The following is a 16,014-nucleotide window of genomic DNA, read 5'->3' as shown; positions in this document are numbered from 1 at the left end:
TGGAGTTAAATTTATTTTAAGTGATTAAACAATAATATTTAAGTAAAATAGAAATATTGACTTAGTTATTATTTATTTATTATTATTAAAATTCAAGTCACGTCAATAAATTCAATTGATAAAAAAGTTAAAATTATAAATAAATATTAAAATATAATATCAAAAATTTAAAAAATACATGTTACAACATTTGCAAACTATATAATTGTTTTGGCAACTAGCATTACACCTGCGGAAAATTATTTTTGTTTTTTTTTTTCTGGACGCATTACATTGGAGTTAAGGTTGCAAGGGAAACACCAACCAAAGTTCATAATATTGATGAAACAGATGGATATTAAATCTTAGATTCGCAATCTTTTTCTTGGGTTACAGAAATGAAAATATTTTAAATACTATTCATTCCGTTTGTCTATTGCATCCTTTCTCTTGAGTCACTGGACAATAAGAAATTCTCATGTTGTTTTTGTTTAACAAGCTCCAAACTGATATGAATTAATCGAAATTTGCCTCAATAAGTACTAGTTTGAGAATAATTCGTATTCGTTAATCATTTTATCTATATATTCATAAGCTGGTTAATGAATTAAGATATTAATATAGTTGGAAATTTGGATATAAATAAATAAAATATTACATAGAATTGCGAAAAGAAATCTGACGTTGTATGTAGCAAACTCATATGATAACATCTGAATCTCCATACCTATTGATTATGGAAGATTATAGGCATTATTAGACCACATGGTCACCGTGCTTCAAGCTAAAATAATGTTCAACTGTGTCAACTGCATGCATTTTCTAGAGAAGAAGTAACCTGCCTTTCCACACGTGAGTTCTGACTTTCATAAATTTCTTATCTTATCTCAGGATCTACCCGCAGAAAACTATAAAACATATCTAAAGTAGAGACCGGAGATACATGTGTTAATTTACTGACATGATAATTAATCTTTGGTATGAATTTCGCGTACAAGATCTGATCTTTGGTTTAGCAGATTGAAAGAAGGTTGGCGTTGTCGGCTTCAGATGCCGACTCTTCTATCCTGACAAGTAGCAGAAATTCACGAGTAATGACAGGTATTGCCGAAAAAAAAAGAAAGAAAGAAAGAAAGTAAGAAAGATGACAGGGAAAGTTCCCTAATGTATTGGTAAAGATTCTGTCGTGATGCATGAGAAATGATTCTTGCCCGACTAAAAAACTGGTGGTCTTCGTACATGCCAAAAGAGAAAGAGAATCATCTCCACCAATTCTTGGAAAAAAAAGGGCTCCAAGATTTGTCAGTTTCATAGCTATCATGAACAAGGAAGAGGAAAATTAAATGTAGCGGGTCAAATTAATATGATTGTACCAAAGAAAAGGGGGAGATAATGTTTATCCTTTGTGCAAAGGTTGTAGTTTCATGCCATGTTGGTCTCCTTTGTATGAACAAATAAAGAGAGGCACTTTTGCCTCAAAAGTATTAAGTATTTCCAAGGAGAAAAGGTAGGATCTTGAAATGGCTGATTTAATGGATCAAAAAAAGAATAGAAGAATAGAAAGGAATCTTTATCTAGATAGCTGAGTTCCATTCATAAGATGAATCTAGTGTTTGACTAGCATATCGATTTTATATTATAACATCAATGCCTATGGGAATATCAATTACTTGCTGTAAGCATTTCCACCAAACAAACACCAATCCTGGCAGGATGGTTTAAAATTTTTTGCAGCTGGATATTAATGTGCAGAATCAAATACAAACGTGTCCTTAAGAAAAGAACACCATTAGAAAAAGTAAATGTTATTTGTAATTCACTTATTATAGAACAACATCACACATTTTTACATCTTTTAGTTTTGATTCTTTTGTTTTGTTTTGTTTTGTTTTTCTAGGTGCTCCAGGCACATTTCTAGAGATAGCTACAGCATAAAAAAAAGGCAGCTATAACAAAAAAGGACAGAGGGTTAATTGCCATGGTAAATTCTGGCAAGTCAACCAAATCCCTAATGCATTAGAGCCACTGCAGCCTCTTGGACTAAAGGCCGACTTACATGGACAAAATGTTCAGCTTCCCGCTCGACCTGCTCCCTACACCGATCAACATTCTTCCCTTCCTTCATCTTTTTTACAAATGCCACAAATCGTCTCCAGTTATCTTCCTGGAATAAATGGGGATTCATCCTCAAGTACGTAAAAGCACACATCTCTCTATCATCCGAATCGCCATTAATACTCAACGATGATGCCTGCAAGATCTGCTCATGTGCGAAGTCATCGTATCGTGGCAGGGCATTTTCGCCAGCAAGTGGAACCTGTGCTTCCTGAGTTGCTAAAGCCACCTGCCTGACAAGCTTCTCAGGTGCACAAAGGGCATCCTGTGGCTGCTCATGATCACGCATCTCAATACAAGTGAAGTTGAATATCGCACCATGGCGTCCTAACATTTGTGCAATCGGAAGGTAACCATCTCGGAATCTTGTGTTATAATACCCAGCTGTGAGCTCTGGTGCATGAGACCTTGTCCCATAGTGCCAATGAATCCCTGCAACCTTCACTGAAATCTTTACTCCTGTGTTCTCGAAGATGGCCGTGGCTGATGACAGTATTCTCTCACCATGATCTAGAAGCATCTGAGAGTACCAACCGAGGAAGAATTCACCATAAATACTATTCCAACCACCACCATCCTTTTTGAAAAACGGAGTATCTTCTGGCCAGTTGTTATAATGACCAGCATCAGTCGGGCCTGTGCTACCCCATTCTGGCTTACCAGCAGCTTCAGCTGCAGCTTTCAGGCTGCTGAGCATATACTGGACCAACCATGTTACACATATTAAGTTAAAATCAGAAAATGTAAATATCGAGATATACAAACTTCAAAGAAGCAGGAAAGGACTGTAATAGTTACCTTGTCGTAACATTGGAAAGCTCCAATGCCAGGAAATCTCCATGTCCCATTTTGTTCAGGGTAAGAAGGATAACGAAGCTCACCTGCTGGTCCCATCCCAACTTGAATTTCCTGATTTGAGCAAAATCAGAAACAGATTAGGGAACCACATTCTTCAATCTAAACTCTATTCTAAACAATCTAAAACAGAAATAATAAGTAATTACCACAATGGTATCACCAAGAAGGTGTTTGAAGTTGTCTCTGAAAGCACGCATAAAGTCAGAGTAACACTGCACAGGTGTCCTCCCCTTGAGTACTGGAAGGGTATCACAGCCTAAGGATAGATATTCATAATTCCTTCTACCCCACTGATCCGTATATGCAAGGTCTACATCTCTGTCAATCTCCTCCACAACCCACTTGGGCAATGGAATACTGCATTCAAGAAATTAATCATTACTCACAGATACATCAATACATCATTTGAACAAAAAATCATTTAACTTGGCGGACCAAATTAAAATCGTCTAAATAAAAGTTTTGACCTTTTTAGTATGGGCAGATTAGTAAATTTTTCTTAAGGCTGAGCTCATGTTTGTCCACTTCCAAGGCAACAAACAGACAAACAACCGACCAAAAACTGATCCAACTTTTTCAATAATAAACAATCAGTCAAGTTTTACACGCAAGTGCAACTCTCTTCTCTAGACGCTACGCATCCATGTTATTAGATAACTCCTAAAACGTGTGAACAATATTCAGAGCGTGCAATCCACGCGCATTTCAACAAAGTAACGATTTCCATTTCTAAATTAACGATAAAAATTGAAAACGAGAGGCTCGGGAAGAAAAGGGAAAAAGGAAAAGAAACGTACGTGCAAGAATCACCAACGTTGCCTCCACACTGATGAAACGACATAACAGCTTGAACCTTAAGACCGTGTCGTTTAGCCATTTCTAAAAGCTCGATATATCCACCCCAATTGTAAACACCAGGACCTTCTCTCTCCACCAATCCCCACCACACATCCATCATTATCCCCTCAACTCCGGCACTCTTCAACGCCTGTAAACTCGCGTTCATCGCTTTCCGTCTATTGACGCCGTTATTCATCGTTACACTGTCTAACGGCATCATGACATACACCGGGACTCCCTTGCCTTCCTCTTTCCCTCCACCATCTCTATACATTCTCTCTTCTATCGACGGTTCTAATGTTGCCACGTCAGCAAACGCACGACATGCGACAGAGAGATCTGCACGCATGCCGCTTAGGATTGGCGACATGCATGGGCTCGTTGGCTGCGATTTTTGCTCTGTAGTGTCTGCCTTTTGAATCTTGCATCGTGCATTCGGCGTCGGTGTTTTCCATACTGCGCTAACCGTCGCTGTTGATTCGCTTGGTATCGGCTCTGTTGAGATTGGTGTTCCTGCTAGAGCTCCTATCTGATGTGTTATATTCATTGCCATTTCTGGGCTGTTTTCTCTTCTTCTTTTTTTTTCTGTTTTTGATTTGTTTTCAGAGTGGAAATATCTGTTTCTGGGCTTTGTTGTAACTTTGAATGTGGAGCAAGCGCTAAGCGAGCAGGATGGGGTATTTATAGAGAACGGGAGGATAACATTAAATTATATCCTTTTAGATTTAACCGTTACTTTAATGACACGTGTAAGAGATGCTACGTGGCGTCAGAAGATGCGACTGAGAAGGCAACGGCTTTGATTGCTACAATGCACGTGAGAATGGACGGTGGGATGCAAATATGCGTGAAGGTTCCAGCGAGAAACAACGCGCTTTGAAACTTGTTGGGTTTATTTATTTATATTAATTAATAAAAAAATTAGGAAACGGGAAATCGAGCGCATTGGCGGACGAAAAGGATGGAGAAATGTGCGAGAAAGAGAGTGGGCACGTGTCGCCAGCGCTTTTGGCTTAAGACATGTAAATATGTGTAATAGGATGGGTCTTTTATTTTACCTTTTTTTTTGTCTGTTTGTTTTCCAAGGCTACTCTCATATCCACGAAGAGAGAAGGATTTTCGAAGTTTGCTACGTGGTGGGCGTTGGACGAACAGGAATGGACACGTAATGGGCTTAGTTCAGGCATTTATGGTCTGGTTTAGGCATGCAATCCTGCTCTTTGTTAGCGATGTGTCTGATTACATATCAGTGGTTCTGAAGTATATTAACTGGTGGGCCTGATGGCCCATCACCACTTAATCAGATTTTGATCAACGGAGGGAAAGCCATTATCTAATCAAGCGTGCGCAGGCACAAAAATGATTAACAAATCCAAATGAAACCCACAAATTACAAAATAAAATCTTTATATGAATGAAATGAACCCAAATGATGTGGTAATTATAGTGTGAAGCAAGTACTTTCTTACTTTGAAAATGATGGGTCTAACACACAGTACAGTAGCTGAATAGCATTGGAAGTCACTATATGTTCCTCCTCCACTAAAACTTTTCATTCTTTTTATTCATGCCAATCGATTATGTCTTTAAATTTATCAATAATTCACTTAATATAAAAATAAAAATAAAATTTAATCTTCAGATTCTACCTTTTAACAGTCAACCTTTGTTCCTTAAGTATTAACAATGAGGAGAAATTTAGCGCTTCCTTCTAGTCTCCGGAAGGAGTTGATAATGTCGAATTTGTAAGGTAGCAGAAGAATAAAACCAATACGTTTTCCACAGACTGTTCCTAGGCATTTACCATGTGGTTACATTCTCCTCTCATATTCAATTCTTTTTGGTGTTTTGGCTTCTTCAAAGTTCAATTCTATGTAAATCGTGGAGGTTACGTATTGTGGCTGAATTTAATTTAAATTAAACATATAAATATAACTAATAAAATTGTGTTATAAACATCTAAATAATCATACAATGTGGTTTATATCGTTTAGTAAGTGGGCTAATCTTTTAGTAATAAAGGAAAAATAAATTACATCAAATAAAATAAATTTTATCATTTAAGACTAATAAATATATGTCAATTATTTACAGATTCAGTGTATAAATAGAAATATAAGAATTTTTTATTTATTAGTTAGGAAAACATATAACAGTAGCGAAGGAACCTAAAAAATAAAAGAGAAAAATTCTGCTAAAAAAAGGAAAAGAGCAATAAAAAGGCACTAGCCAAGCATAACTAATGGTTTAGTAAAAATAATAGCACTAGAGTAAGATTCCATATTAAACCCAAGAAAACACAAAGAAAGCTCAATAAGAAAAAGGAAAAATGAAAACCTGGATAAACTTTAAGACATTAACAAATAGGAAAACCCGAAACAATTGATCAAACTATAGATCCCACCATGATTATAATCAACCAAATCATAATTCAGTAACAGCTCATCAACATGAATATGGTCAAAAAGCTTAGTTCAAATTCTTGTAATAGTTCCTTACATTTATTTTTATATTGGTATTATTATCAACTAATTAATTAAATATTTTAAATAAATAATATAATTAAAAAATTTATTTATGATACATGCAATTTAGTGATTCTTTTAATGTATATATATATATATATATATATATATAAATTTTAGAATATTTGTCAAATAATTTTTATGAGTAGTTAAGTATTAGCTTAAGAGTTTAATCAACTACCTACTAAAGTTTAAATTTAAAATTTCAATTAAATTAAAAGACTCTTACTATTTTATCTACAGGATTTTAAATGTGAGTTAATAATTTTTATTTTTTAATATATGAATAAAAATAATTTATATATAATAAATGAACACTAATATAATTTTATTTTATTTTTTATTCTTTTAAAGAGAATCTTATTATGAGCAAACGGTTATATATTCCATATGAAAAGAACAAGTAACCTTAATGAATCCAAACCTGAATAATAAATCTCATTTATTTAATTTTTTATTAAATTCGATTATATTTAATTAAAAAATAAGTAAATTTGGTTGATTTAACTCAGTTTTATGTTTTGCGTCAAAAGGGCAACAGGTAAAACTAATTTTGGTTGGATAATTGGAATAAAATTCTATGATTATTCAAAACATATTTCTAAAAATCCATTATACATTATATTAGTAAAAAATAAATCATTATCGTATATTTTATTTGGTATTTAACTTTGGATGATATTTAATTCAATTAATTTTTGGTTAATTTTTTTTGAAACAAACTAATAAATCTATCACCACAACCTGATACTTGATGGCAGCGTATTCAAAGTTTGTTTTGGGTAGTGCAGCGGTATTCTTCTCTCTTTTTAAAGTATATTCCAATTCTTTTTAAAAAGGAAAAGTTCTTCTTCAATAAGAAAAGAAAAGAAAAGAAAATTAACATAAATCTGGTCTCCCCGCCTTAAGAAAGCGCCTTGCGCTAGAATTTTCTCGGAAATACAGTCTCTTTTCCCCGGAAGAGCAAATCAAAACTTCTAGGGAAATGACGGAAAAATTCTGAATTATGTCAATGTTCAAATTGCCATTCCCAAAATGAGGGGATCGTTTTGGGCTGACGATGCTAACACTCCCTCAACCTCCAACTCCAATCCTCCCATTTCTTCACGCCGTCACAGGTTTCTTCTCTCTCAAAAACCAAATCTGCAAAATTTTAATTTAGTTATAATCTTTTAACGATTTGAATTTACGATATTTTGTAACTCGATCATTGATTTTGGTTTTGGCAGTGGTAATTACAAAATTAAGAATGTGTATGGATTGCTAGCGCAGAGAGAAGTTTGTCCACGTGCAAAGCATGCGTCTAAAAAGCTGTGGAAGGATTCCACCGATCAGCGTCTCGATCCTCAATCAGCTAAAGATGCAAGGCGCGGTCTCATTTCGTGGTAATTTTTGTGGAATTTTGTTTTATAGTCCCTTACTTTAACAATTCAATTTCAATTTTATTTAGTCTATTGAATTCTTTTCATCTTGAAGGAAAATTAAATCACAGCTGAAGTTGATATGCTTTTGTATGAAATTCAATTCAGTTTTGATTCTTGCAAATGTTTTAAACAAGGCCTATTATTGTTCTATTTTATTGCGTTCGGCAACAGTTTGAATTTTGAATTTTGGCTTTAAATTAGGGTTGAGGCAGAATCTTTGCAGCATTTATCGGCTAAGTATTGTCCACTGTTGCCTCCTCCCAGATCAACCATAGCTGCTGCCTTTAGTTCTGATGGAAAAACTCTTGCTTCTACACAGTGAGTCCCTCTTTTTTTTTCTTTTCATTTTCTTTCCTAGATTTGAGTTTGTTTATCAAACTGCATTTTGTTTGTTTGTGCAGTGGGGATCACACTGTAAAGATTATTGATTGTCAAACAGGAAAGTGCTTAAAGGTCTTAAGCGGTCATCGGAGAACACCTTGGGTGGTAAGTAGTGTTATGTTTACATTTTCATGTTTAATTATATTAGATTATGTAGCATCTCCAGAATTCTCTGTCAACATTGATACCACAGTCCCACTCCAAGTCATTGATTATGCTTCTTAGAGGGTCAAATTGCACTCTGTCTCAGTTGGTGTTATCTTAAGACGTATTATCTTATTGATAGTTTTCTTTTCTTTATCTTGCAATTAAGGTTGATTGTACTTTTTTTTCTGCATATACTTTTGACTCAAAATTATGTTTTTGTGAATTGTGTTATCTATTGTAATGCACTTTTGTTTTTTCTATTTATTCTGCATTTGATTGCATACTCAAGTGTCAGAGATAGAGAGTGATGGAAATGTGAAACTGTGTGTTAGAGAAGGGGAAAAGAAGCATGTTATTATGGAAAAATTTAGGGTTGTAAGAGAAAAATAATGATGGATCTGAGTTCTTAAGATTGTGATCATGAAAGCTAATTATAATAGCTTTAGGCAGATGCAGTAGGTATGGTAAGAATAACATTTAAAATGACGAAGGGATAATCATTTTGGAGCTGGCACCAATTAAGGTGCTGTCTAAGATGGCTTAGTTATGTGTAATGGTAATGAACAGTGAGCATTGCGGAGCTTTTGGTCATCAAGTCACAGTCATTTCAAGAAGAGGATTTAAGGATGGAACAAGGATGGTGAACAATATGGTAATAGTTGATGTTTACAGGAGAGTTTCCTTATAAGTATTGATGAGTTATTGCTAAAACATTTTGGGGATCTTGAAGAGGATAGGAGGCACAATAACTGTGAAGTTTCCAATAATATGGAGCATTTGGCTTGAAAAGTATGCTAGAATCTTTGTTCTTTAAGGATTAAGTTTCTTGCATAATTATTATGCAATGAGAGTTCTCAAATTTCTTTCATGGGTGGTGGTGCATCACTCTCTTGGCTTGCATGAAACAAAAGTACTGTCCCATTAGTTTTTGTGGAGTTTTCAAATATTAACAATACCAATAGAACTCTGATTCTAAGTCTCATAGATTCATTAGTTGATTGCTGGATCTTATAAGTTGTCATATGAAGAGCCTTGCTGATTCCTGGCAACTGTATGTTGTGGCAATATATTGGCTCTACTATCTTACGTTTAGTTTTTTTATTTTTACCACCTAGATATGAAATATTATATAAAGAAAATCTTTTATCATGCATATTGAGAATTTGGATTTTTTTTTTTTGAAGAGTCTGTTGCTGCTCTCCAGGACTTATCATTGGCTTAATATGTCTGCATTTGTCCATATAGGGTCTCATATCACACACCTTCTGCCCGTGACTTATCGTGATACCCAGTTGTTTTACGATTTACCTATGAATATGCTATTTACTGCTTGTATTTTGCATGTTTTCTGGAAGTACCTTACTTGTTGTGGCTTTGCATCATATGCATTAGTGTATTTTTGCAGGTTAGATTCCATCCTTTGTGTCCAGAAATACTAGCAAGTGGAAGCTTGGATCACGAAGTTCGTTTATGGAATGCAAAAACTGCAGAGTGTATAGGATCTCATGAATTCTGTAACCACTTCTCCAGATGCTTTTCTTTGGTATATTTAAACAAGTTTGTAAGGTTTTATGATTGGAATAATTGCTAAACTTGACTTTCTTTTAACCATGCAGACCGTCCAATTGCTTCAATTGCCTTTCATGCTCATGGGGAGCTTCTTGCTGTAGCATCTGGTCACAAGGTATTGTTGTTTAATAGTATTTTCCTTCACAATTTTTTGTTATGTATGTCATCCATTTCCATTCTGATGGACTTGATTGGAATTTTCCATATTAGCTATACATATGGCAATATAACAAGAGAGGGGAGACATCCTCACCGCCACATGTGCTGAGGACACGTCGTTCGCTTCGTGCTGTGCATTTTCACCCACATGGCGCTCCACTTCTCTTAACAGCAGAGGTGAAATCTCTTTGTTATTCAAATTTTATTGGCTTTTTCCTAAATCCCTGTTGTATGTGTGGGATTTGATAAATATTACTGGCTTAGTTTGTGATGTTAATTTGTTTAATATTTCACTTTTTTTTTTGTAGGTAAATGACCTTGACTCATCTGAATCCTCAATGACACTTGCAACTTCTCCGGGGTACTTGTGCTATCCTCCTCCTACTGTATATTTGGCAGATACTCATTCTGGTGGCGGCTTGCGTTTAGGAGATGAACTACCATTAATGTCCTTGCCCTTTCTAATATCATTTGCTAGAGGTGGCAGAATACCTGTGCAGCAAATTGATAGAGATGTTGGGTCAAGTCGTGGGCAGCAAAGACTTGATCACCCCACTTCTGTACGGCTTCTGACATATTCAACGCCATCAGGGCAGTATGAGCTTCTGTTGTCTCCAATTGAACCAAACAGCTCATCTCCTGTACCAGAAGAAACAAGGCCTGATTCTTTCATGGGTGACATGGATAATGAAACTCCTCAATTTGTAATGGATACAGCTGAGACTGCAGAAGTACAGAGTGTAGAAAGAAACAATCACATCTCTCCCTTTGGTGATCAACTCCACTGGGAAGTTCCTTTCTTGCATGGATGGTTAGTTGGTCAGAGCCAAGCAGGGCGCCGCACTATCGCTTCACCTAATGGTTTGGCTAACGAAAATTTAACTGCATATGGCGAAATAGAAAACCGTGTGTCATCTCCTGTAATTCCGCCCAATATTGGTCAATCTAGGGGCAGTGGGAGATCTGGTCCACGTTATCGATCTTCACAGCCCCAAACAATCCCTGTAACTGGGTCTGGTGAAAGTACTGCTTCTGGTTATATGGTCCATAATGAACATGATGCTCTGCCTGCTTCTAGCAGAATCCGATCTGAACTTGCTACATCTCTGGCTGCTGCTGCTGCTGCAGAGTTACCTTGCACTGTCAAGTTAAGAATTTGGCCTTATAATATAAAGGACCCTTTCACCCCTCTTGATACAGAGCGCTGTCGCTTAACTATACCACATGCTGTACTTTGCAGGTATGACCATTCTTGCAACATGCAATTTAGGCTTTTAATTTGCTATTGGCTTGTACTTGCTTGCTAGGTATGTATAATTCATGGTTTTGTTTTTAACTTTAATGTCATACAAATAGTATATGTTGAGATTAAAGAATTGCATTCAACAGAAATTTATAAGTTCCTCTCATTTATTTTACTGTTATGTTGTTCTCAAATGCTGTGGTATAAGAAGTTGCACCTTTCTGAATTATCATATGTTATAATATCTTTGCAGTGAAATGGGTGCCCATTTTTCACCTTGTGGGAGATTTTTAGCTGCCTGCATTGCATGTGTGCTACCTCATCTGGAAGCTGATCCTGGGTTACAAGGCCAGGTGCTCCATCATAATGCAGGGGCTGCAACATCTCCAACACGGCATCCAATTTCAGCCCATCAAGTTATGTACGAGCTTCGGATATATTCCCTTGAGGAGACAACGTAATTATTATGCATCTTATATATCTATCTTCTATGCTCATCTATATCCATCTTTCTTACTATTCTTATTGAATCTTTTGTTCTTGTAAATTTAGATTTGGTTTGGTGCTTGCATCCCGTGCAATCAGAGCAGCTCACTGCTTAACTTCAATTCAGGTAAGCTACTTTTAGGAGGTCAGTCCTTTGTTAAGTAATAAGTGAATGAGTCTTTCTGTCTATGTTGTGTGTGTGTGTGTGTGTGTGTGTGTGTGTGACTTCAACTGTATGATTTAAGTACTTTTAATTTGAATATTGGTTGAATTTCACTTACACTATTTTGCACCTGACTTCGCTGTCCTTCAGTAGATGCTTTCATTTCTTATAGAGGATCCACAGTTAGCATATTCTGTTTCAACATTTTTTCTAATCCTTGATACTTGGACTCTGGTAAGGGTTTGTACTCTTGCATCTTTTGAAAAGTTCATAGCCGTTCCCACTAATATGACATCCTAATTTTAATACACGTCTGAAATATATTTATCCATCATGTGTATTTTAGCTAAGTGAAGAGTTGGAACATCTATGGTTCTGTAGTATTATTGTGATTGTCCTACTTCTTCTTTCTATTTACAAATAATCTTATGGAACATTGATACGACAACAGGTATGATAGAGAACTGCTAATGCCACTACCAATAATGTACCAACACCAGGACTTTGCTTACCACTTTGTTGGGATGTGGGGGAACAGAATAAAACAAAAAGATCAATCCAGGACTTTTGGAAGTTTCCACTTAGGTTAAAAACTTAAAATGCCTTACCTCTGAAGTGCTATTTCTTTCTCAGATAAAACGGTCTTGCATTCCCTCATTTCTACTCCTTTCTGGTGGCTAGAATGTAGAAACCATGGAAATAATAACTGTTATGGGAACCATCAATACTTCTAACTTACAAAGTGGCAATTGGTCAGAGGTGGCTTTATTAATATTGTGGACCCTTAAGCTTAATGAAAATCTCATCCATAAGTTGCTTCTTTCCAGAATAGTTATATTTGTTGAGTTTGAGAAAAGAGCTCAGCTCATAATGTTTTGCAATTAAATGCATAACTTGGACTTGCTGTGAGGTGAAATGGTTATGAGCTCATGCATGTTTGAAAGAGTTTAGATCAATCTCAAGCAAATTCAAATACTGTTATCTTGCTCTAACAAACTCTGAAAAGTTTTTGTTGTATAGTTCTCTCCCACTTCGGAGCACTTACTACTTGCCTATGGTCGTCGCCATGGTTCACTTCTAAGAAGTGTTGTCATTGATCGGGAGGCTACAGTTCCAATTTACACTATTCTTGAGGTAAACGTTCTTTTTTTTTTTTTCTTTTTCATCATTATATCTGTTATCTTGGTCATTTACTTTGTGAATTCTTCTTTTCTAGAGTAAAATGCTCATTTAATGGCCTTTTAGTTTGCATATCATTAGATGCAATAAACTGCAGGGTGTGCAACAAAAGGTAAACTAGTAGGTGATAGACAACATATAAATGAAACTTCTCAGTCTATTTTGTAAAAAAAGCATCACATCTGTTGTGTGACAAGATTCTAGATCAAACAGATAATGTAGCAGTTTTCTTAAATGGATTCGTAGCAAAGTTAGGATGCATGTGCTGTACTCAACTCAAGAATTATGAACAAACATGTAATGCATCTGGATGCATGTTTTTCTGATTGAATACAAGGATACTTTTGAAGAAATAACATATTGAGTGTGCAGACACATACTTTTTAAGAAATAAGTAACTAGGATGCTGACTGCTGGGGAAAAAGCAGCACTATAGAAAAACAAAACCAGAAAAAGTAGCATCCTTGGAGATTTAATAATGGCAGTAAAGTTTTGGGAGTTATTAAAGATGATTCAGCCATGGAGATCCGTTGAAATACACCATTGCTGTGTGATGGGATATAAATGAATACTTACTTGAGCAAGGCTAAAGGCTTATAGGCAGTGAAAAAGCCTATCTTTGGCGTGAATGCAGTTTGATTTGGGATGGGTATTTTCTTCCTTCATCATAAGATTTTTTTTGAGTTACCAGTGGTATACTGATATGGTCTTGTTTTATGGTCTGTGACCAAGTTCATACGAAGCATTGACTAAGTGGATATAGATTTGAGATATACTTCTGTGTGTATGTAAATATATATATATTTTTTTTCAATACCAGATTGATATGTATTCTACCATTATCTTCTTTGTTGTTTGATTTTAATTTCACTTTATATATGGATAAAACCTAGAATTACAAAGCTTTTTTTTTAAATATCTATTTCTGTTCCTATATTCTCAATTTTTAATATTTTTGTGTATCAGGTCTACCGAGTTTCTGATATGGAACTTGTCAATGTTCTTCCTAGTGTAGAAGATGAAGTTAATGTTGCATGCTTTCATCCTTCAATTGGAGGTGGGCTTGTATATGGGACTAAGGTATGTGCCTGGTGGATAACTTGTGCTTTTATGATTCTGCAGCAACTATCTTGAACTTGAAATAATGTTGTAAATTCTAGGAAGGGAAGCTTAGAATCCTCCATTATGATAGCTCTCATGATGCAAATTATGCGACATCCTCTTTACTTGATGAGCACATGCTTGAATCAGAAGCAATGACAAATGTATGTTTGCTCCTCACTTCCCATATAAGTTGTCTTTGTTTTTGTTATGAAATCTAGCAGATAGAAACATTTAATTTTTGTGCCTTTTGATTACTGTTCCGATTGCAATATCAAGCTAGCTCTCTCTTATTTCTTTTCCTGTTATTAATTATGGCTAATTTTCTTATCCTTCCAAATGAGAATACTTCCAAAATTTAAACAATCATTGGACATAAAAAGTGCTGATAGCTTTCAACACAATAAACTAGATATGGCTTGTGGGCTTATCATGTAATAACATTGAACACATTATATAATATTTGACAAGCTGTTATTACATCAAAGGGTCTAATCCAGACAATAAAACATTTAGATGATACTCTGAATTGCTTGTTATCAAATGTCAAGTATTGTTGGATGAATTTCATTTTCAGGCTAGTTAACAACATGGAGTAATTTGCTATTGTGCTTTGATTACTTATGTTACTCTTATTCTATTGTAGGTCCCAACATATGCATTAGAGTGCTAATTACTAGACCTCAGACGTCATGTGACTTGCAGACTTTTAAATGGTATGCTTCATTCTGATATTTCTGGAAAAGATACTGTAAAGTTTCCTTTGTCTCTCCTCTTCATCTTTGTCTCCTTCTGCCTGTTTCCAAGAATACATTAACTATTATATCTAGAATATGTTCCTGGTTGTTATAGGTGCATCTTTTGCATGACTTGAGAAGCTCTTGATCTATTTACTTGTACAACTCTTTGATTTTGAGGTCCTTGGATAGTGAGGAGTTAAATTTTAATTCTAGTAAATCATAGACGTAGTCTGCAATAACTGGTTCTGTTGTAACGACAGCCAAGAGAGAGAGAGAGAGAGAGAGAGAGAGAGAAGTTTTTAAAGATAGTTGATTGTTGATTCTGTTGATGATAACACATGCGAGAGAAAGAAGAGAGATGGTTTGTTCTGAAACACTACATTCTAAGGGTGCCAAGTGATCCGCCAATCAGCCTAGGTTTCTTCACCAGCCATACACTTGATCAATATGAAACCTTAATTGGATCACTTGATTAATCTGATAGGTGTAATTGGCCTGTTGGTTCTAAATTTTCATAATGTTTGTGGCAAATTTGAGGTTCTTTATTCATGCATCAATGGTTGTCAACTTTATCAAGAGGTACCTGTGGTTAAACCACCAGATATTGATATAATCCTCTTTCTCTTATAAATAATAATACTAATGTGGTTTAGAATGGATTTTCATTAATAATGTTAACATGCTTGCAGGTGAGTATCTATCGCTCATATGACTACTTCTTATAGTTAATTGCTGGAAGAAGTTGGCAGTGTGTTTTCTCCTACAACAGTAAACTCAAACCACACTTCATGTTGATTGTGTTTGTATTGTATTCTTTCAAAGTTACCTTGGAACTAATCTTTTTCATATTTATAGAAGAATGTTGTACCATCAGGGAAATGATCTGATTTAGAATTAGGACAATCAGTTCCTAGAAAAATGTCTTAATTGGATGTTAAATTGTGTTCACTCTGTTTGTAGAGTAATGCTGGCAGTGACAGGGGAAAAACAACGGGTTTTGATCCTGAAAATTGTTGTTTTGTGATATTCTTTTGAAGGCTAGAACGGAAAAAATCCTATTCAATTAAATATTTTTCTTTCCCTTTGTACATTTTTATGGAACTTA

The 16,014-nt window shown here is 35.3% G+C and overlaps 2 protein-coding genes across 2 annotated transcripts; one reads left to right on the top strand and one right to left on the bottom strand.

The window, feature by feature from the left end:
* Positions 1 to 1,768: 1,768 nt before the first annotated feature.
* LOC8265689 (beta-amylase 1, chloroplastic) lies at positions 1,769 to 4,638 on the bottom strand. Its single transcript, XM_002518150.4, has 4 exons — positions 3,750 to 4,638; positions 3,099 to 3,309; positions 2,893 to 3,003; positions 1,769 to 2,794 (listed from the first exon to the last, which is right to left on the bottom strand). The coding sequence occupies exons 1-4, from the start codon at positions 4,343 to 4,345 to the stop codon at positions 1,988 to 1,990; spliced, it is 1,725 nt and encodes a 574-aa protein (XP_002518196.1). The 5' UTR covers positions 4,346 to 4,638; the 3' UTR covers positions 1,769 to 1,987.
* A 2,445-nt stretch (positions 4,639 to 7,083) lies between these two features.
* On the top strand, positions 7,084 to 15,997 carry LOC8265690. Its single transcript, XM_048379156.1, has 15 exons — positions 7,084 to 7,435; positions 7,547 to 7,702; positions 7,943 to 8,059; positions 8,143 to 8,227; positions 9,675 to 9,783; positions 9,886 to 9,953; positions 10,049 to 10,174; positions 10,306 to 11,237; positions 11,494 to 11,697; positions 11,793 to 11,853; positions 12,910 to 13,023; positions 14,035 to 14,148; positions 14,229 to 14,333; positions 14,816 to 14,885; positions 15,599 to 15,997. The coding sequence occupies exons 1-14, from the start codon at positions 7,353 to 7,355 to the stop codon at positions 14,840 to 14,842; spliced, it is 2,301 nt and encodes a 766-aa protein (XP_048235113.1). The 5' UTR covers positions 7,084 to 7,352; the 3' UTR covers positions 14,843 to 14,885; positions 15,599 to 15,997.
* Positions 15,998 to 16,014: the final 17 nt, after the last annotated feature.

The sequence above is a fragment of the Ricinus communis genome, chromosome 9 (assembly GCF_019578655.1).
Source record: "Ricinus communis isolate WT05 ecotype wild-type chromosome 9, ASM1957865v1, whole genome shotgun sequence".
Classification (NCBI taxonomy): Eukaryota; Viridiplantae; Streptophyta; class Magnoliopsida; order Malpighiales; family Euphorbiaceae; genus Ricinus; species Ricinus communis.
This window is presented reverse-complemented; position numbering and strand designations above follow the sequence as displayed.

Excerpts from the sequence above, each read along its gene's own strand:
- LOC8265690 (XM_048379156.1), top strand. The coding sequence starts at position 7,353 with ATGAGGGGATCGTTTTGGGCTGACGATGCTAACACTCCCTCAACCTCC. Across the intron at positions 8,060-8,142 it reads AAAACTCTTGCTTCTACACA|TGGGGATCACACTGTAAAGA; the intron begins GTGAGTCCCTCT and ends TTGTTTGTGCAG. Across the intron at positions 11,854-12,909 it reads ACTGCTTAACTTCAATTCAG|TTCTCTCCCACTTCGGAGCA; the intron begins GTAAGCTACTTT and ends TTTGTTGTATAG.
- LOC8265689 (XM_002518150.4), bottom strand. The coding sequence starts at position 4,345 with ATGGCAATGAATATAACACATCAGATAGGAGCTCTAGCAGGAACACCA. Across the intron at positions 3,004-3,098 it reads TTCTTGGTGATACCATTGTG|GAAATTCAAGTTGGGATGGG; the intron begins GTAATTACTTAT and ends TGCTCAAATCAG. Across the intron at positions 2,795-2,892 it reads CTTTCCAATGTTACGACAAG|TATATGCTCAGCAGCCTGAA; the intron begins GTAACTATTACA and ends TGGTTGGTCCAG.